Raw genomic sequence first — 22,557 nt, 5'->3', positions numbered from 1 at the left:
GCCGTGAAAATGTTGTGATGCAACGTCACCCCAGAGTTGGAAATGATGACACCTTTACCTTTTTTAAAAATGGCATTATACTCCATTGAAGTCTCTCCCCTCGCCTCCACTCCAAAAATCTCTAGGTATTTCTGAATCTGGAGCTGGCAACCATATCGTGAATGTACCTTTTACCCTCTCAACACATACACAAATACTTCTTGCCTTAGGAAGTGTTCAGTCTGACTCCAATTTGTTGTGACATTCAAGTACAGGCACTTCAACAAATGAGAATGCCCTCCTTCCCCAGAACCAGAGTTCTAACCCATGATTTACTTCCATTTTAGAATCCTATTACTGAAAAAGAAAAGGAAGAGAATCTGGGGGATAATTTATGCCCATTAATAAGAATGGGGTCGAATTTCTGTTTCCCTGCCTGTGGCCAGAAGCATAAGCCTTTTGCCTTTGGCTTGCAGACTCTGATCTTGGATGAGCAAGCTATATGGATCCAAGCTCAGCCCCAGATGCAATCTATTTTAACTCTTGTTATCTTTATTGAGCATTTTATTTCAATTTTATGTACATTTTCTGTTTCTCTATTTAAGTTGCCTTTTTGAAAGTCACTTCTGATCCCTTGGGAGGGGGGGGAGTGGGATAAGAACTGCCTAAGCTGCATTTGGATGCCAACACATTGAAGTTTATTACAGATTTCCTAATTCAGAAAGTTTTTGATTGAAACGGCACATAAAAAGAGGGTGGAAGGGAATTCATGAGCCTGACAAAATACACTTATACTTATCACAAAAATATAGCAGGTTTTTCTATGATGTCTGAATGCCATCAAAGTCTTTATATAGAAAACTAATGCCCTTTTCAAGGATTAATATCTTCTTTGCTTATGGTTATTCAAAGGGATGGGCGAGGGAGCAGATAGCATGATGCTCTCTACAGTTAGGAGCCATAAAGCATTTTCTCTTAACTGCTATTGCTGGTTTTTAAAAATTGTGTAGTTGAATGGAACAGCATTGAAGGGGGGAAAGGACACAGGTAGGATGCACAGATGGGGAGACTGAAGAGGAAAGGAGATATTAGTGCTGGACACTACACTCTAAGCAATTGTGGGAACCTCAATAACAATTCTCCATTATGCTGAAGTGATTAATATGCAAGTGCTTAACATGCAGATTAATATGCAACTACTAAAACACCTAACAGTATGATATTGAAGAAACATTAACTTGAACCTTCAGCCTGAATCAACCGGCCCATTTCTCCAGGCCTTTTTGTGGCCCTCCCAGGACTGCACACTGCTAAGCTGAAGTGAATTCGGAAGCCAAGTCCAGCTATAACTCGTTCCTGCTTCTGGCTCTATACTTGCCACATTTGCTCCCAAGAACTTGAAAGATAAACTGAAGCCTGTTCACCTCTTTGCTCACAGCACCTATCATGTTTTGGGTGGCTGCTTCATAGGATCTGCCTCACAGCAACTTCTGAGAAAGATAAACAGGCAAAAAAAAGGGAGGGGGGTTGGGGAGGAAAACCCAGCACAGAAGCCACCAGTTACTTCTCTTACAGCAGAGATTATGTAAAGTTTAACAAGGGCTGGCTGTATAAATGGTTCAGAGCTGAAGATGCTGCAGCTGGGTTTTTCTAAGACACCTGAAGTGCAAGTGGCCTTATTCAAACAGAGAAGACTGAGGAAAGGAAAAACTGCCACCAGCACCACAACAATACTGAATGATAAGCAGCTGCAAGGCAGAGTAAGCGGCTGCTGTGATAGAAACACAGTGGAGGAGAGATAAACATGCCCTCCCAGTCCTCTACCTGCCATGTTTGCTTGGCTGCTCCCAAGAGCCTGAAGGATAAGCTGAAGCTCTCTTACTGCAGCGGCTGCTTCTTTCCCACAGCACATGTCGGGCTCCATGACAACCTCCATGAGGCCAACTCCTACCAGAGACAGACAAGAGATTTCTAACAGCAGCTTTTGATCTCAGCATAAAAATTCAGCTACTTAAAGTGCTCCAGCTTTGTATGCAGAAACTTGGAGTCATTTATTATTGAATCACTGTCAAAATGGTGCAGAACAAGTCATCTTTCCTTTACCAAGTGAAAATTTACTCTCAATGGTATCCCACACAGAAAATCTACTCCCAGTGGTCTCCCACACAGAGACAGACCTCCCAGAACAGTCGCCAAAGACTGCTTTAAGAGACTTTCAGCAGACACACTTCTGGGGAAGGAAACAATATATGTACAGAGATAGCAGGTGGAGGCTGAGGACAAACAGTGCCTACATATATATATTGATCCTCATTTTTATCTATGGGCTGTCAAGGTGTCAAAATACCCTTGAAAATCTAACTGGAACCATTTTATTTGTCAGGTATACCCTATGTCAACATACTGATAGCCTATAACCAACCTCAAGATTCTGGCAACAGGATGCATCCTGGTTAACCTATGTTGGGGTTCTCAACCATCTAAAGCCTGAAGGCTCCTTTGGAAGTCTGACCCAGGGTCCTGGGCACAACTACAAAATGGCTGCCACAGGAGGTGAAGCCAATTACAAAATGGTTTCCACAAAAGAAGAAGCCTAACAGAAGATGTCAGGTAGTGAGGGTATGCATAACTCTAGTAATAACCTTCCAACATTTCAGGCAGAAGCTCTTTAAAATTAATATATTATTTAAAAATATTCTCTTGCATATACGCAGCTGACCTTCAGTCATGCAGTGAAGATCCTTGTGCTGTAACGGCAGCTGCGGCTGAAGCAACATCTTAAAAATCTGCACAGCCAATCAGATCTCCAGTGGCCAGTCAGAAGCCCTGATGGGCAAAAGCCCTACCTGGCCCTGTCCACTTTCTAAAGGCACTTGGTGATTACTAGGAAAGGTGTCAAGTGCCACATGAGGAACCCTTGACCTAGTTCATTGAAATTCTCCATGACAGTAAGAGAAATTTATATCTATTCCCACTTCTTTTGCTTTGTTGAGTGCTCCTATCTAACTGTGTCACAGGCAAATATCTACAAGGTGTTTCCCAGTTTATATGAGATTCAAACCTAAAGATGGTGGCATGGTATCCAACCATTTGCAGACTTTGTGGAGCATTTTCCTGCTTCCCTCTACTGCTCGAGTCCACTGAGCATCTGGAAATTTTGTTCTTGGGGTAAGAGATTCAGGAACAGCATTCAGGGAAAAGTGGGGTCCTGCAGCAGGAGGGGGATTTTTGGGGGAAATTATCACCTCCTCCTTCCACAAACAGAAATGCCGTTCCATCAAAGGAACTGAATGGCTGGAACACCCCAGTGTCTGCTATCTTGGTGTATCCTGATACCCTTCTTAATTGGACATGTCACTCTGGCAGGTGAAATGTTCAGGCTAGAGAATTCTCTGTGCCAGACCATTCACTTGTATTGCCCAGGATATAAAGGAGTAAATAGGAGATACTGAATGGAACATTATTCAGTGAAGCCTGGAAGGGTAGATTGTCTTGCCCTGAGAAATTTCACAAAGTATCCACTAACCTTGGAAGGATTTCTTCAGCCACCAAAAAAGCAGAAGAGGCAGTAGCATTTATAGAGTAACAGAAACATCAGGAATAAAAACCAAAATCAGGATGTATTTGTGTCTTCTACCTTAACCATTTCTCAAACAGCTTTTCCTTCATTGATATACTTCATTTCCTTCATGTAAACAAACATAGTCAAATACTGCTGAGATTGTATGGTAAAGCAACATCTCAACCATATTGCATCATACCCTACAGAATGCTCCAAGAAGTGATTGGTTCCTGCATACAGATCCAACCAGAGCACCACTCCTTCCCTGCAAACTGCTCAATGAGAAACATCACCGAAAGTTCCCAACCTTATGTTTGCTGCCAAAAATGTAGATAAGCTGTTTTTTTAAAAAGACATATATTTCTCTCTTGAATTTTCAACCAGCCCAGCATTTGAAGTTGTCTTAATAAAAAAAAGAACCAAGAAACAACACTAACAATATGTCCTCAGCCACTTGCCTTATAATTCCTGCTTTAAAAGAAATAAACATACAGGGACAAAAAGTATGCCAAACCTACCTGCTCTGTTCAAGTCAATAAGTGACTGCTGCCTTACGTCATCGTGAAGGCTCTTTCCACTGTCTTGCTCCAGCTGTATCTGCTTGATTCTCACAGTCTTGGTTACCAGTTCATTTTGGTTTTTCCCTGTGCACAGGCTGTATGACAGTCTCCCATTCACCGCAATGGGAAGCCTTTGCTGAGTGATCTGGTAGCCAGCCTGCATTTGGAATTGTACAAATCAGCAGTAATTAAGTACTTTAAGCAAACGCTTATCACCTTTATATTCTAAAAAATGTCCTTTCCCTCTTAACCATTATTAATGATAAATCGAACAGAACGCAAACTAGAGGACAGCCTAGACAGGTGAAATCTTTTTACCTGGTTTTGCCTGGTTTTGTCACTATTAATCATAAGACAGCAACTTTTAAAGAAACAGATTATGAATGACAATAAGCAACAGGAATTTCATTTTCTATCTGAAGCCCTATTTATTAAGGTTAATAAGAAACCTATTTTCCAAATACCAAAGAAGTAGCATTTATTTTATAGAAACATATTTAAATTATTGGCCTACACCAGGGGTGTTGAACTCATTTGTTATGAGGGCTGGATCTGACATAAATGAGACCTTGTCGGGCCGGGCCATGTGTGTACCTATTTAAGATTAGGTAGCAGAGATATAAATTTTATAAAGGACATAGACAAACATGATTAAAGATTTTTTTTAAATGCCTCAAAATAAAACATGTTTAAAACATTAGCACTCATTGGTTTTAAAGATGCTTTCTTTGTATTTCTCCCATGGGATCCAGGGAACTAGGCAAAGGAAGCTCTGGCTATTTCCTTCCTTCCCCAAGGGACCAGGAGAGGGAAGAGCCTCAGCCAGTAGAAGAAAGAGAGGCTTGGCTCAGTAGCTCTGCTGTGCAATTAAGAGAGCCTGGCAAAGCAACCTCTGCCTCTCCCCCTTCCTCCTCAATGGAGGAGCCTCAGCCAATGGAGAAAATAGAGGTTTTGCTCTGTGACTCCTGTGCCATTGAGCAAACCTTGCAAAGCAAGCTCTTACGTAGAAGGAAGCAAGAGAGAGGGAGAAGACAGCAAATGACAGCCAGTTGCTCAGGAGTCTGATGGGAGCCTTTGTGTGTTTGTGTGGGGGGGCTGATTCAGGTCCCAGGCCGCATGTTTGACACCCCTGGCTTACACTTTGCACTTCATTACAGGGCCCTTTACAATGCTGCCATGTAGAACAGAAATACCTGTTCCAAAGCTCAGGAACGCATGCATAGACCTTGGGGGAGGCATTTGCAAGGCAGTATCAGAGGATGGGGTAGATGCTTAACCCTTCTACATCTGCTTAACCCTTCCTACATTTGCCTCAATTTCTTGGAGAAAGAAGTTTAAAAACAACCTGGAGTAGGGGAAACATTTCCAGAGAGAACTGGCAAGTGGAAAGGGTAAAAACTGGGCTGCACCCCAGTGGCGTAGCTAGGGGTTTGGGGGCCCGGGGCCCAAGATTTATGTGGGCCCCCCTACGTGTGTGCACGCCGCCGGAAACAGGAAGTGACGTCACTTCCTGTGACATCATTTTCCCCGCGCCACCTGCCGGAAACGGGAAGTGACATCACTTCCTGTGACATCATTTCCCCCGCGTCAGCTGCCGGAAGCAGGAAGTGACATCACTTCCTGTGGCATCACTTCCCCCAAATGACATCATTTTCCCCAAATGCCACTGCCGGAAACAGGAAGTGACTTCACAGCACTTCCTGTGACGTCCCCAAAAATCCCCCAAATATCACCGCCGGAAACAATTTTGTTCTCAAATCCTGTATATACTTCATCAGTATATGGGATAAGGCACTTTCTCAACTGTGCTGCATAATGCAGCCTATTTATTTTGTCCTGTTTGCTCTGTTGGCTCTATCTGCGCCACCTTCATCACTTTCGGGGTGTGGATCCCCCAGTGGGGTGGGCTCCCGACTCCCTCCGCCAGCTGTTTCTGATAGCCCTGCGCCCCCTCTTTCATTTGATATGTGTCCCGTGCGGGTGCCACCCTCCCGCCGGGAGATGCCGCAAAATGAGCCCCCTTGAGGCTTATGGCGGCAGGGCTCGGGGGAAGCGAGCTAGACTGCTGTTCTTTTGAGGGGTTATAGAGTGTTTTGAGCCCGTCCCTGTGGCATCGGTCCCATCGTTGTGGGACCCAGGGGGACGGCGCAGCGGCCCACCGAAGCAGCCTGTCACTAATAACACAGGTCGAGATGCAGGACAGGAACCCGGAAGTGACCGACAGGCTGCTTCAGCGGGTGAAAAGATATATCATTCAGAACCAGTTGAAGGCAACTTCACGAATTCTGATTTCCATTTTATGTGCAAGATTACATATTAAGACCCTTGTTTACATAATTAGATAGCATTGCAACAAAAGCCAGATTGCTGATGTGAAAACTCAGTCTGGGTTCAAAGAAAAAGCATAGGAATGTTTAGAACATTATCAATTGACAATAAGATCAAGGGTTACTGAGGTTGGGAAGACTAAAACCTTTCCTTCGAGTTTTATAGTCCAAATGATAAAAGTTTTACAGAACAAAGGTGTGCTAATATGTGAACAGAGCAGTAATATTTGCTCTCATGGTTTCTGAACAGCTGTAGAAAAACTATCCCCTGCCCATGATAAAGACAGATAAAAGAGCACAAAATAGTATAAATTATTTCTTAAAGCATGGCTTAATTGGATTGAAAGCTGAAACACAGTATTAGTATAATAGATTATATGTAATTTGCTGTATGCAGGATTTCCTTAATGTGCACATTTCTGATTTACGTCAAAGAAATGGTTAAGTTATCATAATGTCTGGGTCATTCCAATACCACCAAAACACTTCCTTGGTTGGACTGAAAGCTGAAACGCAGTATTAGTATAACAGGATATAATATTAGTATAATAAGTTTGATAATATTTATTTCCTTACTAGCAGTGCTTTTTTGTAGGAGCTCATTTGCATATTAGGCCACACCCCTAGTCTGGGAGCACCATGGCTGCTGCATGGCAGGTCAGGCCAGCCCAGCCAGAGCTCCACTCCTTTGGGTTCCAGCAGGAAAAAAGCCTATTTTTTTTTTCAGAGAACTTATCCAAATTTTTTCTTTACCACTGTTTTCATTTATAGTCAACAGTTACATCACCTTAAAGAGCTTGGGATTGTTAACAAAAATAAACAAACCTCAGTTTTCTTGCAAACTCAGCTCAAAGAGCTGTATATCGTGAAAAATAAAATAAAAGGCTTCACTCAGATCAGGAGATGGGAAATAACCTTTTTACCTTTTAATATCTAGTGTAAAAACCAAGTCAAGGCCAAGCTTCAGCTATCTTTCCTTACTATGACAAATTTTCCTCTGTGAAAATTGTCCATTTTTTAATAGTGCCGTAGCAAGTTGGAATAAAATAGCTGTGATTTTGCCCAACATCTGAATTTTGTTTTGATTTTTGTGAGAAAAGAGAAACTTAAGGCCCAGCCAAAGCAAGTGAACCAGTGACAGGATGCTAAATCCAGGTGGGTAGCTTGTTGGTCTGAAGCAGCAGAGCAAAGTTCGAGCCCAGTGGCACCTTTAAGGCCAACAAATTTTTGTTCAGGATATAAGCTTTCATGTGCAAGCACACTTCTTCAAATACAATGAAATGGAAATTACCAGTCTATACATATAGGTAGAGGGTGAGCAGTAAATTAGCATACAGCACAATGAAGATGTTTAACAGATTCAAGGACCAACAGGAATTACAAACTTAATTTACATGGCTACCACTTGTTTGGGTTTAATTCCAGGGGGAAACATAATGAAGGAAATTGACATGTCAAAATTTGAAATTGATGGGCAGATGTATCCTTAACTGTGGGATCCTAATTAAATGAGCGCCTGCCATTAGGCTCCATCCATTTCCTCTCGAGCATGAACACTAAAGTGGTCAGAATGAGTCACAGACGGATGTCAGCACTACAGTAGAGGCCGTCTGTTTTCATGAGAAAGAAGTGGGTTTCAGTAGGGCAAGAAAAGAGCAACAAGACGCCTAGAAAGGGATGGGTGGGGGAAGCAGGTCTTGAACTAAGACAAAGGGAACTTAGTCAAAACCTTAGGAAGGAGTGGGTGCTATCATAGCCTCTTCCTGAGTTTCTGAGCCAGGAATAATGCCATTTTTAGAGGCACCCTCTAGCGACTCCATTCCCCCCACTCCAAGCACCACAGGAAGAGCAGGATCCTCTGAGGCTCAGCAGCGACAACAGCTAGCACTACCCGGAAGCCGCTAAAAAAGCCTTCATTTCCCAAAGTTGACAACTTGCCTTCCTTCTACCGGCCACAGCGGGTGTTTCTCAGAACACAACGGGGCTCCAAGGCCAATCCGCCCGCGCTTCCTACTTCTCCCGAGGGCGGAATCAAGCTGGCGCCCCTTTTCTATCCCTTCTGGGTTCCCAAGAGGGGGCTCCGCTTCGAGGCGTCCCCCCCCCTCAACTCCGTGACTCAGTACTTACCGGCTGGCAGCAGCAGCAGCAACAACGGCCCCCTCTTGGGAACCCAGAAGGGATAGAAAAGGGGCGCCAGCTTGATTCCGCCCTCGGGAGAAGTAGGAAGCGCGGGCGGATTGGCCTTGGAGCCCCGTTGTGTTCTGTGAAACACCCGCTGTGGCCGGTAGAAGGAAGGCAAGTTGTTAACTTTGGGAAATGAAGGCTTTTTTAGCGGCTTCCGGGTAAAAGGACTCCAAGAGCCAGGGGGCTGCCTCGGGCAAACGCCATCGTCTTCCGCCCTCAGCAAAACAGCAGCCGAAGCCCCCAGCACAAACTCCCCAAGAGGACGTTGCGACCGAGAAATGGGCGGCTCCCACGGCTTTTCAGACCAAGTCCCGCCCCGCCATATCCCGGCCTCTCCGCCGCTTCCCAGGCCACCGCCGCCGGGCCCCGCGCGCGGGCGGGGAAGGCGGTGAGTGCAGCCGGCTTCTGAGGGGCCCCTTGGCATTGCCAAGGGGCCCCCCAGACCCCCCAGACCTGGGGCGAACCGCCCCCCGCCCCCCCTCCCTACGCCACTGCTGCACCCAGCAATATGCCAGTGAAACAAAAGGGGAAAATGCTAGGTGACTGGTCTATTATTACACAAAACCCCTACACATTTCCCTGTGCAGGCTTCATCAGGGGGAATCAGAGAATTTACCTAGTGCTGGACTTGTCCATAGTAAAAGAATTTAATTGCTGCAGCACTAGGTGAATTCTCTTGATTCTCCTACAAAGCAGGCACAGTGAAATCCGTGGGGGCTTTGTATGATAACAAACCAGTCAGCTATCACCTGGAATTTCCTCCTTTTGTTCACATGGAAAGGGTAAACATTTACCGTGTCTGTCTTTTCCCAGCAAATGACCACCCACAACGTCCCCTCCTTAGTGTTATGAGATAACCTTGTGGTTTCTTCATGGTGTATAGTCAATCTCTAACAGAACATGCAAACTGTATCCGGAACTCACCATTGTGCACGGCAAAAAAAGGAAGATGCAATTTGCATGCTCTTAATAAAATAGATATTCCTTCATGGCAGCATCTTCCTTTAGTATTCATTCACAATCTTAGGGCTGAACAGTGATATTTTAAATAGGTTCAGGGACTAAATCATTGGAAATACTTGATGAAATTAACACCTTGGAGGTTCAGAAAGACACTTCCAACCCAAAAAGTGAATGACAATATTTCTCCTGCTTTCAAATTGAAACAGAAGCAGAACAAAACAATTTTTAATAAATCGAAATCTGCAGCCAGCCCTTCATTTTGCAGCACACAGAAATAATATCCCCTTTGCATGTCTCAACAAAATGTAGAACAATGTGCCCAGTTTCAAATTCCCACTTGGGAACAGAATCACTAAGTAGCCTAGAGCAACCCACTTTCTCTTGCAACCTAATCAAGCTTACAGGGTTTCTATAAGGCTAAAACACTTCTCTGTGCCCTTAGGATGGGGTACAAATGTTGTAGTGGTAATAACAGTCAGGTTTGTAGCACAGGCTGTTGAGCTCTATGACATTCCATTCCACTCCCTTAACAGTGGGATTCTCCAGGATGAAAAAACACCTCAAAGGTCATCAGCATTATGGCTCTAAGCCAAGATGAGGACTCCTTTTAAAATATTAAAATGATAAATCCTGTGTAATAGATTTGAACACACTATCTTCACTTTATCAAACTCAATGAAGCCCAAAATTGATTCCAACAAGCTTGGCACTAATATGAAAACAATTTGCAATGTCTACAGATTCGATTCTAAGTTTCCTATTTTTCCTTTAGCAATCAGTGGGATTTAAAAATAGATGCACTTCATTTTAGATCCTGGAAATAAAAAAGGAGAACAAAGGCCTGTGATGTCCATAGGACCATAATGTGTGTTTGTAATACGTTCGTTTAAAATGAAATAATCAATATCAGACTGCCTTAACCCCAACAGACAATTAGTGGAAATGGGGAAAGTCTGTCCCTGGCAGCGCCTTCTCCCAATTCAATTACTCAAAACCATCGGAAACATGAGGCGGAGCAGTGGAATCAGCAATCAGAACAATCACCTTCAATCAGGCTGAGCTAGGCTGCAGCTGCCGATTCATCAGGGCACAGAGCTGCATCCAGCCAAAATGGGCAAAACAGTGGTGGAGAACAAAAAAGCATCTCTTCTCCCAGCCTGTTCCCCCATCCGTTTCCAGACGCGTCCCTCTTCCGATTTGCTGAGGGACAAAGCTCCATACATACTCACAGGCAGATCTGCATAGAAATAGTGTTTCCTGTCAAACAAGGACTTCTTGTTTATGGTGCAGTTCAGAGCAAGGCCAGTTGTCACTGCTGCTTCAACGCATCTCCTGTTGAGAACCTGAAAAAACATGACACACAACTTCCCTCAGAGACTCAGTATGAAACCAATACCTCGCCCATGACCTCTCTTTGAAACAGTGCACATTCTATGCTACTTCCAAGAAGAATTATCTCTTGTGTATGGGCAAGGTAAAAGCAGCTGCTAAAAAGCTAAAATTTTATGTTAAAAGAAAAGGATGGGGAACGATATTCCTACGCGGTGAGGGCTTGGCTAAGTGAGTAACTGTATGCAACTGCGTTTGTAGGAAGAGCTGTGCATATGAGAGACAGTAAATTCATGATGGAACACATGCTTTGCATACTAGACTTGCCAAGTATCATGCCTGGCATCTCCGGCAGGGCATGTCATTAGGTGAGCAACCCTGGAGGATTCTTTGATTTGCACTCTCACCATCTTCCCCCACATGCAATCAACTAAACCCTTCCATATTCATAGCAAAGTCTATTTTTGTGGTTTGGATGGAGGAAAAGAAACTGAAATCTGTCTTTTGGATGAAATGGCAAACCAGGCCCTGCGCAAAAGTAGTATTTAATGTCTAGGTGCATGTGACAACAGCAGGAGGGGACACACAAGCCCAGGAATACAGCTGGGTCATTAATGTCATGACAAGTTATGGTTTCATAGCAATTTCCTAGGCAGTTTTGTTAAGGATATTTTGTCATGGTAATGTCACTTATTACAATATTATTAACATTTACTGTGAGTATTCTGAATGCTTCAATCCATTATCTCAGTGGTCGTCTCAACAGCCTTCACAAGCAGGTTGGTATCCTTCCTATAGTGGATTATGGGGACTTTCAATGTAATGAAACACCCCAGGCTCAAGAAAAAAAGAAACACAGACTATTTGCATTCCAACTAAGAAAATGACAATCCTTAATGATAAAACCATAGTGGTCTTGGCAAAATAGAGCTCACACACAGGTTGAAACCTGAGCTCCAACAACCATTGGCCTAACACCCATCACTCTGAACCTCGGCACACCTATTGGTTCACTCCCCTGTTCCCCACCACATCAACCCCAAAACATTGGAAACAACTGCCAAAACCCTCACATACATTCTTGCCTCTGACAGGCATACATCTCAGACACTTCAGAGGCTACTCTCCCACAGAAGCCCTCAGAAATGGCTCCTGCTGTCCTGTGCCCTCTTGAACTGCCTCCAGGCTGACAACACCTATGTTACTCTGCTGGCCAACAACAGCACGCAGTCCCCCTCTCTTAAGCCCTCAGAGCAGCTAGTGCTGTTCTCCACCCTCACAAACGGCCTGCAGTCCAATGAGTACCTTGGCTGGCCCCTAAATGGCAGTTCACAACAGCGCCCACCCCCTCTCACAAATGCCCTTAGCATATTTTGCACAGGGTCCTGCTGCTCTGCCACACACTCCACAATGTCATTGGGGCCTCCATTGCCAACACCACTCTGGCTTCCCCTGCAAGAACCACAAAACAGCCCTCCAGGCTGCCACTTGTCCTGGACTGCCTCCCAAGTTCAGGCAGCACCAATCACCCTCCTCTGCCCTTCCAAGGCTGTACTCACAGCCTGGCTCCTGTACATCCACCTCTGACACAGCCTTAGAGATTCTGATGGAAAAGGCCTCTCCCAACCCCTCGACAACACACAACACCTTCAAAAGGGTTCTCCTGATTCATCCTGTCAACTTCTCACCAGCCCAACCTCTACCAAGGTACACAGCAACTGCTGGAGCCACTAATGCCTGTGTGAGCCAGGCTGGTGGGGGGGGGGGTCACTACTATGCTGGATTGTGCAGCAAGGATTTTGTGCTGAGGAGGGAGAGAGTTGGCCTCTGCTGAGAAATGCTTTACCTTGCACAACACAGGCAGGGGCTGTGTATCGGGGATGGAGCCAGGCCATGCGGGGAGTGTGGCTTTTGACAATGCATTGCACAACCAGGATACTGTATAGGCAGTGGGGAAACACACATCACCAGCCTCTGCACAAAATCCCATTAATAGCTCAAATGACCTTCATCCTTTACAATTCCTGTCTTGCTATAGAGAGAAAATACCTTCATGTTCTCTGCAACTGACATTGGCAGGTTGTTAACAAGTTCAGAAATATGACAACAGCTGGGGCTGCAGCTCAGTGATACGGCATCTGCTTGCCATGCAGAACCTCACAAGATCAATCCCTGCCATGTCCTTTAAAAACTCTGCACAAGACACGAGAGCCTGGTGCCACTCTGAGTGCACAAAACTTACCTTGTAGGACCAGGGTTCTGCTCCTGACAAGGTGGGGGGAGGCCTTTTCAAGGCCCATTTTGCCCTTTGAGACAGAACTCACTGAGTCAACTCCTGACTAAAGCTGCCAGATCCAGGTCCTGGAGATTTTGTTGTGAAGTCTAAGTAAGCCAACGTTTGGGGAGGGGAGATGTCTTGACTAAATATAATGCCACAGAGTCCACCCTCCAAAGCATTTCTTTTTTCCAGGATGGGGACAGAAATCTGTTGTCTGGAGTTCCCAAGAGATCCTCAGCCTCCACCTGGAGGTTGGCTACCTGAGCCCTGGCATGATTTAACTTAATTCTCTGGTTGACTTGATTCCACCTGACTGGCATGACTTAACTAGACCCGGCTACTTGCTCCTGTTCAGCAGCAGCCCCCCCATGACAGCCAGTGTGACTTTGCAATTGCCAAATTCCTGGAGATTTGAGGAGTGGAGCCTGGAGAGGGTGGGTTTGACAGGGGTGGGGCCTCAGACAGGTACATTATAATAGACTACCTCCAAATCAGCCATTTCCTCCTGATAGCCACTGTTGCCAATCTCCCAGTGAGGGCTGGAGATCACTCAGAATTACAACTGCTCTCCAGATGGCAGAGATCAGTTCTCCTTGAGGTGGGGCAGGGGAATGAATGCCTTCATCTGGGCGGGTGGGAAGACAGTGAGGGAGGGCACTCACCCACCACCTCTTTCTAGAGTATTCTTCTCCACAATGAGCCTTACTTCTAGTACGAATAATAAAGTATTTTATGGGGAATAATACACAAATAGCAAGGTAGTGGTTTCACTGCAACTTATCAGCACCAAGAAAGGGGCACATGAAAACCATTGCATCTGGGCAATTATACTGCTGTTTAATTGAACAATAGCTGTCTGTCTCTTGATTTGAAATTCTGATTCTACCATCTCCAATCTGTCATTTACTAACGTACCTAAGGCAGCCCACACCCAGTTATGGCACAATCAGTCAGCCACGCACTACTAGATGTGACTTGGTTTGTGGCCGGTGGTCATGAACGACCCTTGGCACTTACCGTGAGGGGTCCTTCTCCTAAGAGGACAGGAGGACATCTTGGGTGCTTTCCCACTGTCCAATCAGGGAGGCAGGAATTTTTTCAAAAATCTTCCTCTTCCTGTGGCTGTGGGAACCACCCCTTTCTCAGTTCGGGTGACTCCAAGCAGCAGTAAGAAGTAAAAATTATACCTAAGAACAAAAAACACTCTCCTAATTGGGTAACTAACAGTTGGTCAGGGGAAAGATGGGTGATAACCCAACAGACTGATCAAACAGGCCCTTGTAAGAAGGGGAACGTGAGGAAACAAGTAACAGTTATCCGCATGAAAGAGAAAAAATCTCAGAAGCAAGTTGGCAGACGAGATAAAGTAATCAGGTATTGCCCAAGGTAGGGCGAAAGAAGGGAGGGCAAGATGTCCTCCTGTCCTCTTAGGAGAAGGACCCCTCATGGTAAATGCCAAGGGTCGTTCTCCCTAAGAGGCGGAGGACATCTTGGGAGCTCCCAGAGCAGTATATTAGTTAGGGAGGGATCGCCCTACTCGGGCAGGACATGTTGTAAGATTCTCCGGCCAAAGGCTGCATCTGCCGATGCGTAGGCATTCAATTTGTAGTGGCGAGTAAATGTGGAAATAGACGACCACGTAGCCGCTTTACACACTTCTTCGACAGAGGCATTCTTGCTAAAGGCAGCATTGGTGGCTGCACATCTGGTTGAATGAGCAGTGATCCCCGTAGGCACCTTGAGGTGCACCGCCTTGTACGCTTCTGCAACGCACTGCTTAATGGCGTAACTAATGGCCGATTTGGACATCTTCTGGCCCAGTCTGGGAGCTGCTATGTTAATGAACATAGAATCCGACACGAAAAGGCTCGGTTCTAATCAGGAATATCTTGATCGCCCTGCGTACGTCCAGGGTGTGCCATATGCGTTCCTGGGGGTGCTTAGGGTCCAGGCAAAAGGATGGAAATTGATTTCTTGGTTCTTGTGGAACCTAGATGAGACTTTAGGTTGGAAGGTAGGATCCGGGTAGAGCACCACCTTGTCCTTATGGAAAACGCATAGCTCTCGTTTGACCAACAGGGCTCTGAGCTCAGAAACCCTTCTGGCCAAAGTGATAGCCACCAAAAAGATAGTCTTCATGCGCATCATCTTTAAGGGTACTGACATCAAGGGCTCAAATGGTGGATTGGTTAAGGCCGACAGCACTGGATTCAGACGCCATGTAGGGAAGCAATGGACCTGAGGTGGGGAGCTCATCGAAGCCCCTCTAAGAAAACGACGAATATGAGGGTGTGATGCCAGGCTGACACCATCCACCTGTTGAAGCACTGAAGACAAGGCCGCGATCTAGTGCTTAAGTGTAGCCGGTTTTAAACCAGAGTGAAGACCGTCCTGGAGGAACTGGAGGACCCTAGGAACTGAGGGATGGAGGGGATCCACTCCCTTCCTCCGGCACCACCTGTGAAAAGCCTTCCATGACATGTTGTAGATCTGGGTAGTGGATTCCTTTCTGGAGGCTAGGATGGTATCCGTCACTTCACTGGAGTAGCCCAAACCTAGCAGCAATGTCCTCTCAATCTCCATGCGGTCAATCTCAGCCATTCTGGATGTGGATGCCACACTGGACCCTGTAATAGCATGTCTGGCCAGATTGGAAGATGAAGAGGTTCCATCACTGACATCTGCTGGATTGATGAGAACCAGGGACGTTGAGGCCACCAGGGTGCAACCAGAATGACCTCTGCTCCCAACAGACTGATTCTTCTGAGTAGCTTCGGGATGACCGGGATCGGTGGAAAGGCATACAGAAGCTCTTGTGGCCAGGGAGACGTCAGGGCGTCCGTCGCTGCTGCCTGGTTGTGGAAGTACCTCATGAAGAACCAAGGCAGTTGGTGGTTCTGAAAGGAGGTGAATAGATCCACCATCGGTTGACCGAAGTGATCCACAATTAGTTGGAAAAGAGACTTGTTGAGGGACCATTCCCCGGATTGTATGCTTTCCCGGCTGAGCAAGTCTGCCTTGACGTTGCAGTCCCCTTTGATGTGCTCTGCCCTTACTGACCTTAGATGGAGCTCCGCCCACTCAAGCAACCTCGTGGCCTCCTTGTGTAGGGCACCCGACCTGGACCCCCCTTGATTGTTTAGATATGCTTTTGCTGCTACATTGTCCGTCCTCACCAGCACATGCTGCCCCATCACCTTGTCTTGAAAGTGCAGCAATGCTAGGCGAATGGCCCGAAGCTCCAGGAGATTGATCGGGAGTCTCGACTCCTTGGTCGACCACTGTCCCTGCGTAGGTATCTCGTTGAGGGTCGCCCCCCCAATCCGAGAGGCTGGCGTCCGAGAACAGCTGGATCTCCTTCCCCACGCAGAAGGCTCTTCCTTGGCGTAGGTTGACATCTTTGGTCCACCAGATGAGGCTTTCCTTGATGGCCATGGGTACCGTCAGAGACATGGGATGTTTCTCCATGATCTGAAACTGGTAAGGGCGCAGGAACATCTGTAGTCGTCTGGTGTGGATGCGTCCCCACTGAAGCGCCTTGAGGTTCGAGATCAGGAGGCCCATAAGTCTTGCCAGCGACTGGAGGGTCGACGATGACTCCCGCATTACCTGTTGCACCGCCCTCTTGGTCTTTATTATCTTGTCCTCTGGGAGAAAGATTGAGTTCATGGTCGTGTCGATGACCATGCCCAGGTGTTCCAGTCTCTGAGTTGGGTGTAGATAGCTCTTGGCTAGATTGATTAAGAAGCCGTGTTGCTGCAGACAATTGATAGTGTGATGAAGGTCATGCTCTGCCTTCTTTCTCGACGGGGATCTTATGAACAGGTCGTCGAGATACGGATGCACATGTATCCCCCGTTGCCTGAGGCATGCTATCAGATTCACTAGCACTTTCCTGTTGCAAGGCCAAATGGCAGAGCTTTGAACTGGAAGTGGGACCCGTCCACGCAGAAAGGAAGGAACTTGCGATGTGCAGGCAGAATCGGGATATGGAGGTAGGCCTCTGTTAGGTCCAGGGATGCCATGTAGTCCTGATGATGGAGGGCCTCCATTATGGATCTGATTGACTCCATTCTAAAATGGCGTAGCTTGATATTCTTGTTAAAAAAAATTAGATCCAAAATCGCCCTCCAGTCCCCATTCTTTTTGGGAACCGTGAAAAAAATTGAGTAAACACCTTGACATCTCTGCTGGGAAGGAACTTGTTCTATTGCCGAAATATTTAGCAGGTGACGTATCGCTTTGGATGTGATGTCTCTTCGCTCCAGGTTTGACCGAAGAGGGGAAATCATGAAGCGGTCTGGAGGTGTCCTTTTGAACTTGATTGAGTAGCCCCGGGACACAATTTCCAGCATCCAAGAGTCGGCCTGTGAAGCCTTCCAGGCTTGGTGAAAATGTTACAGGCGACCCCCTACTGGGATGGCGTCCCAGTCATGCCTTATTGGGCTTGGGGCCCTTGTCGAATTTCCCCGACCTGTCGGGCTGATTTCTCTGGAAGCGTGGGCTAGAGAAGTTCTTGCAAAAGCTCTGCTTGGGGGGTCCCCAGGCTGATTTCCTGTACTCCTGCTTTGGTCTGGAGGTGCTTGTGGAGGCTCGAAAGGAGCTAGACCCAAAACCTCTTCTGTTTGGGCGTCTAAGGTATTTGGGCATGGCCTTTTTCTTGTCCCTTGTCTCCACCAGGATCTTATCTAGGGTGTCTCCAAATAGCTTTTCTCCCTGGAAGGGATAGGCTGCAACTATTGACTTAGAATGAGTGTCTGCTGGCCAGGCCCGGAGCCACAGGCCCCTCCTTGCAACGTTGGTTGACGCCATTGCTCTAGCGGAGAATGTAAGAGCGTCTAGGGAAGCGTCTGCAGAGAACTCAGCTGCCCTAAGAAATCTGTTAGTGCCCTCCAGGATCCTCTTGTCTGCGTCTGGTAATAGTTGGGTTAGGCGTCTTAACCAAACAATTGCCGCTCTAGAGACTATGGAGTTTGTGGCGGATGCCTTGATAGCCAAGGCCGTAGCCTCGTGGCTCTTCTTCAAGGCCAAGTCAATCTTTTTGTCCCAATTATCTCTCACTGACCCGTGGCCATCTTCGGCTAGTAATTCATGGGATTGGAGAGCTGCGATTGGGGCATCTACCAGAGGGACCTGCAGCATGTCATTGGCAAAGGGGGGTAAATCATAAAGCCTCTTAATCGCATTTGGAACTTGTTTGTTAGCCCCTGGTTTAGCCCATTCCGCTTTTAATTGGTGCTCGAAAAACTCCGGAAAGGGGAAAACCTTTTCAGAAGACCGGAGGCGAGGAAAGAATTCAGTATTCCCCTTGGGTTTATTTTTTGGGTTAGTTAAGGGGCTGTTGGTCTCTTGGTCCTCAGGAGGAACATAGAGGTCCAATGCAGACAGCACCTTAGCTAAGAGTGGCTGGTAGTCCTCTGCCTTGAAGAACCGTGAAGGTGGCTCTGGGGTAGGCATTTCATCTATCTCCTCATCTGATAGGAATTCGCCCTCCTCCCGGTCTCCCTCATAAGAGCTCTCAGACTGGTCCCCGTCAAAGGATCTCTCCTCCATGAGGTCACTGACTAGGGGCTTCTTCTGGGACTTAGGGAGCCCGGCACGCTCTCCCGTTCTCTTGGGGGGAGAGAATCTGGAGGAGGAGCAGGAGCTAGAAGGCCCTGGCCTGCTATGAGAGGCTGCCCAGACTGCTGTCCCCACGGTCTGCTTAATAGACTCAAGAAACTCTGAAATAAATGAAGATCCCATGTGGGGTACGTTACCCAAGCCCCTCTGGGGCTGGAAGGGCTCCGAAATGGGCTGGGTCTCCTCCTGGTCAAAGCCTCCCGGCGGGAGGTTTCCATCCACAGCTTCCTGGTGTCCTGCAGCACATCGTTGCCGCTCTGTTCTGTTTCCCGCCCTTTTGCGCTCCGAAACATGGCTGCCGTCCTCGTGAGCCGTCCCAGCCATGCGCGCCTCTTTCCCAGCCGGGGAAGACCAGCGCCGCTTTCTGCCGCTCCTCTGCGGCCCGCCCCTACAGGGCACGTTGCCGGCAGCCGAGGCAAGACCCGAAGTCATGCCGGCTCCGGAGGACGCCTCGTCGATGCTGCGCCGGCCGCTTGTGGGGGCGTTGTCTCCCATAAAGGCATCCCGGAAGCGTCTTTCCATCTCCTTGCGCCGCTCCTCTGTTTGCTCCATGGCTTCGCGCCTGAGCCACTGTGGCGCCGTTCTCCTCGTCGAGGGAGGAAGAGAAGGAGGGGGGGCAGTTCTCGTAAAGGAGAGAGGCAACAGAAGGGAGCTCAAGAAGACCAATAAGCAGGGGGGAAAAGGTACTTTTCTGGGGGGGAAGGTATAAAGAAAGGTATATATAAAAGGTATACAGGAAGGGATAGGAGTGAAAAGTAAGGAGAAAATAACAAGGAAAAAACTTAAAGGGATAGGAGCCTATCCTGAACCTTGCTCTCCCTGTCAAGGCAGGAAAGGAACTGAGAAAGGGGTGGTTCCCACAGCCACAGGAAGAGGAAGATTTTTGAAAAAATTCCTGCCTCCCTGATTGGACAGTGGGAAAGCACCCAAGATGTCCTCCGCCTCTTAGGGAGAACTAGCATTTTACTGAGGTTTTCTGGCCAAGGGCTGTCTGTGCATAGCTAGGGAATCAAAAGGCTGGGACTAGGTGAGACTGAAGGGCTCCCAGGCTATGGAAATCCTGGAAGCAGTTGCGGGGAAGTTAGATCCCCACCCCACCCCACACTGGTAGAGAGTCTTGGAAAGAGGAGTCAAGTATCTGACTTCCCATTTCTCAGAGGGAAGGAAAGAAGATGAAGGGGAATACGAATATAGTCAATATTGTTAGATAAGAGATTATTTCTTGTCTTTAACTGCACTGTTATAACTATGTAATGTCTAGGCTGAATCCTTACACCAATTTCTAATAAGATCTGCATAATGTTAACTACCCCACATTGCTGAAGCTTTCTCTCAAGAATAAAATCCAATTTTGCTAGTTCTGAATGGTGAGCGGCCTTGGGAGGAAGGACCAAGGGGGCTGCTATAGTTGCATGTCCAATTTGGAGGAAGCAGGGGAACCTGGATGCTTTGATTATCTAAGCAGGGGCATGGAAGTCCAAGGTGTCCCCCCCTCAATGGTCAAAACCAAGCCTTGGTGATGGTGGAAAAGCACTATCAACCCTGGATTGGATTTGGGGAGAAAGGCAAAGAGGGGTTGGGAGGTGTCAAGCTGGGCCCTTTACCTTCAGTCCATGGCAACCCTTCAGAGACATCGCCATGCATTAGGTTGCATGTACCCTTAGTAGAAGTTATTACAATATGCTATCATGCAACAACGCTTTTGTATCTATCTCTTTATATCAGGTAGTTTACACAGCTGCTTTAGAAAACATTTGTTTCACAACGACAAAACACAATCCTGCAAAAAGATTATCTCTTTCTCTCAACTCTCAATAAATAAGTAAAATCCAGTGTCAAAACTCAGCCTCTGTTTTCACTCTCTCATGCTAGCAGATGTCAATTTATTGATGCAGCAGTTTTATTTCACAGAACCCTCAAGATTTAGAGTGGGAAAAAAATCAGACTGAATGCTTGAAACTGCTGGGAATCACTGTGCAAAAGTTGCTTTAAATTATTAAGGTTGAGGGGGGATTGGTTCAGGGCGATTTAACTGTTGGTTTAGCTGGAATTTAATTAGCTCAGCTGCAAGGGTCTATGCCTACCTTAAATGTATTCCAAAGGACTGCTGTTCTCATAATTTAAAATTGGGAGAGAATTATGAAATACTGAGGGATGAGAGGTAGCAACAAAACAAAATTCAAATTATTGTGGTTCTCTGAGAGGTCTCCTCTTCCATTTCAAACATCTCTTTCTCTGCCCCCACAAAAAGAACACTGCAGATTTCCCAGGATAATACCATTAACATTTGATCAGTTTGAGATTCCTATGTGCATCCCAAGTTCATGTGCAATCTAAGTCCAATAAGTAAAAGACAGAAGAACCCAATACAATACAAATTGCTAATTTGTTTAAGAATATGGAACATAGCTTGCTTTTTTTTAAAAAAACAAACAGCTTAGTCACTATATGTCAGATGCACTGGTCCAATCTTAAGTGTCAACTTTGCTCTCTGCTCCAAGACCTCACGTATTTGGCTTTATAATGCATTAATTCACAGAGAAATCAGAGATCTGCCCCTAATAAAGTAAAGGAACAGAAGTAAATATTTTAGCCATCTAACTAGAATGCCATTAAATACTTAGTGTAACTATTGTGGTTAGCTATGTGTTGTTTATTATAAGACTAAGAAAACTATCAGGGCCTGACCAAAAAATATAAAAAAATCCTGCCAGAAATGCTGACCAGCAGCAAAATGGACCCAATTAGTCCTGACTTGTAGACCAAAATGAGAGAATGCATATAATGTTGAAAAATTAATTTGTTTTTGCTCAAAATAATAGTTTCTTATAGAGCAAGTGGTTCCACTTTCAGCAATCTTCTAGACATCTAGAATATTCTAGCTCAGCTGCAAGGGCTATTTTGGACATGTGTCAACAATTATTACTGCCTCAGGATGCTCATCTCTTCTCACATTTTACATTTATTTTAAACCATTCAGCTGCCCCAAATCCTTCATGAAATTTAAGTCTTCACTGGCAATTCATGCTTTACTTCATCACAATCCAAATCAAGTTAACTAATGAGCAAAGAAGGTAGCAAAAATTGATACTAAAATCAAGCACCAGCAAATAGTGCCCTTGGTGCTAGTCCTGAGCACTCGAAATACACCCTACTGAAATAAAGAGGACTTACTCCTGAGTAAATACTCTTCAGCTCAGTCTGTAAATATTTTATAAAACAGTCAAATCTCATAACTTTACAGAGAATCATCTTTATTTCATTATTTGCCCCAATATCTGATAGCTGGAATCCTAGTTCATGGTGTGGTATTGGGAGAGCATTTTACTTCCCCTTTTGTTTTCTGAGGGTACAGAAGGGAGGGATTATAAAAGCCACAGGAATAGGTGGGGAGGAAGGAAAGGAAGGAAAAGCCCCCTGTGCAAGCACCAAGCAAATGCCACTTTCAGTGAGCATTGCTAATAGGGCTACATTTGCCAGCTGGGGTGCAAGAATGGAACACGCTGCTTCGCAGCGTATTTCCCACAACTCCAGAACAAAGGCGGGAGGGAGGGCCAAAACCAGCACCCTCTCCCAGGCTGACGCCCCTAGACAACTGCTTAATGCTGCCTTACAGATGCACTGGGCCTGCCCAATGGTTGTGTTACGGTATACCATAATGTATGCACCTTGGCAGTCATTTTCTACAGGGGAACTGATCTGACTTTAGCTTTCCATCTCCTCCCCCCTCCCTGCAGCCCCTACCTAGGAAAA

General features: G+C 46.2%; 1 protein-coding gene across 2 annotated transcripts in view; it reads right to left on the bottom strand.

Moving 5' to 3' along the window:
* Positions 1–22,557, bottom strand: part of GATB (glutamyl-tRNA amidotransferase subunit B) — a 106,087-nt gene that overhangs the window by 56,255 nt on the left and 27,275 nt on the right. Inside the window, exons 3-5 of one of the 2 annotated variants that reach the window (XM_060246654.1) lie at positions 10,805–10,918; positions 4,060–4,258; positions 1,804–1,926 (exon numbers count right to left, since the gene is read on the bottom strand). In XM_060246654.1, coding sequence (XP_060102637.1) covers positions 1,804–1,926; positions 4,060–4,258; positions 10,805–10,918 — 436 coding nt within the window. The remainder of the gene's footprint in view (positions 1–1,803; positions 1,927–4,059; positions 4,259–10,804; positions 10,919–22,557) is intronic. The other variant, XM_060246655.1, reaches the window with a different exon arrangement.

The sequence above is a fragment of the Heteronotia binoei genome, chromosome 9 (assembly GCF_032191835.1).
Source record: "Heteronotia binoei isolate CCM8104 ecotype False Entrance Well chromosome 9, APGP_CSIRO_Hbin_v1, whole genome shotgun sequence".
Classification (NCBI taxonomy): Eukaryota; Metazoa; Chordata; class Lepidosauria; order Squamata; family Gekkonidae; genus Heteronotia; species Heteronotia binoei.
This window is presented reverse-complemented; position numbering and strand designations above follow the sequence as displayed.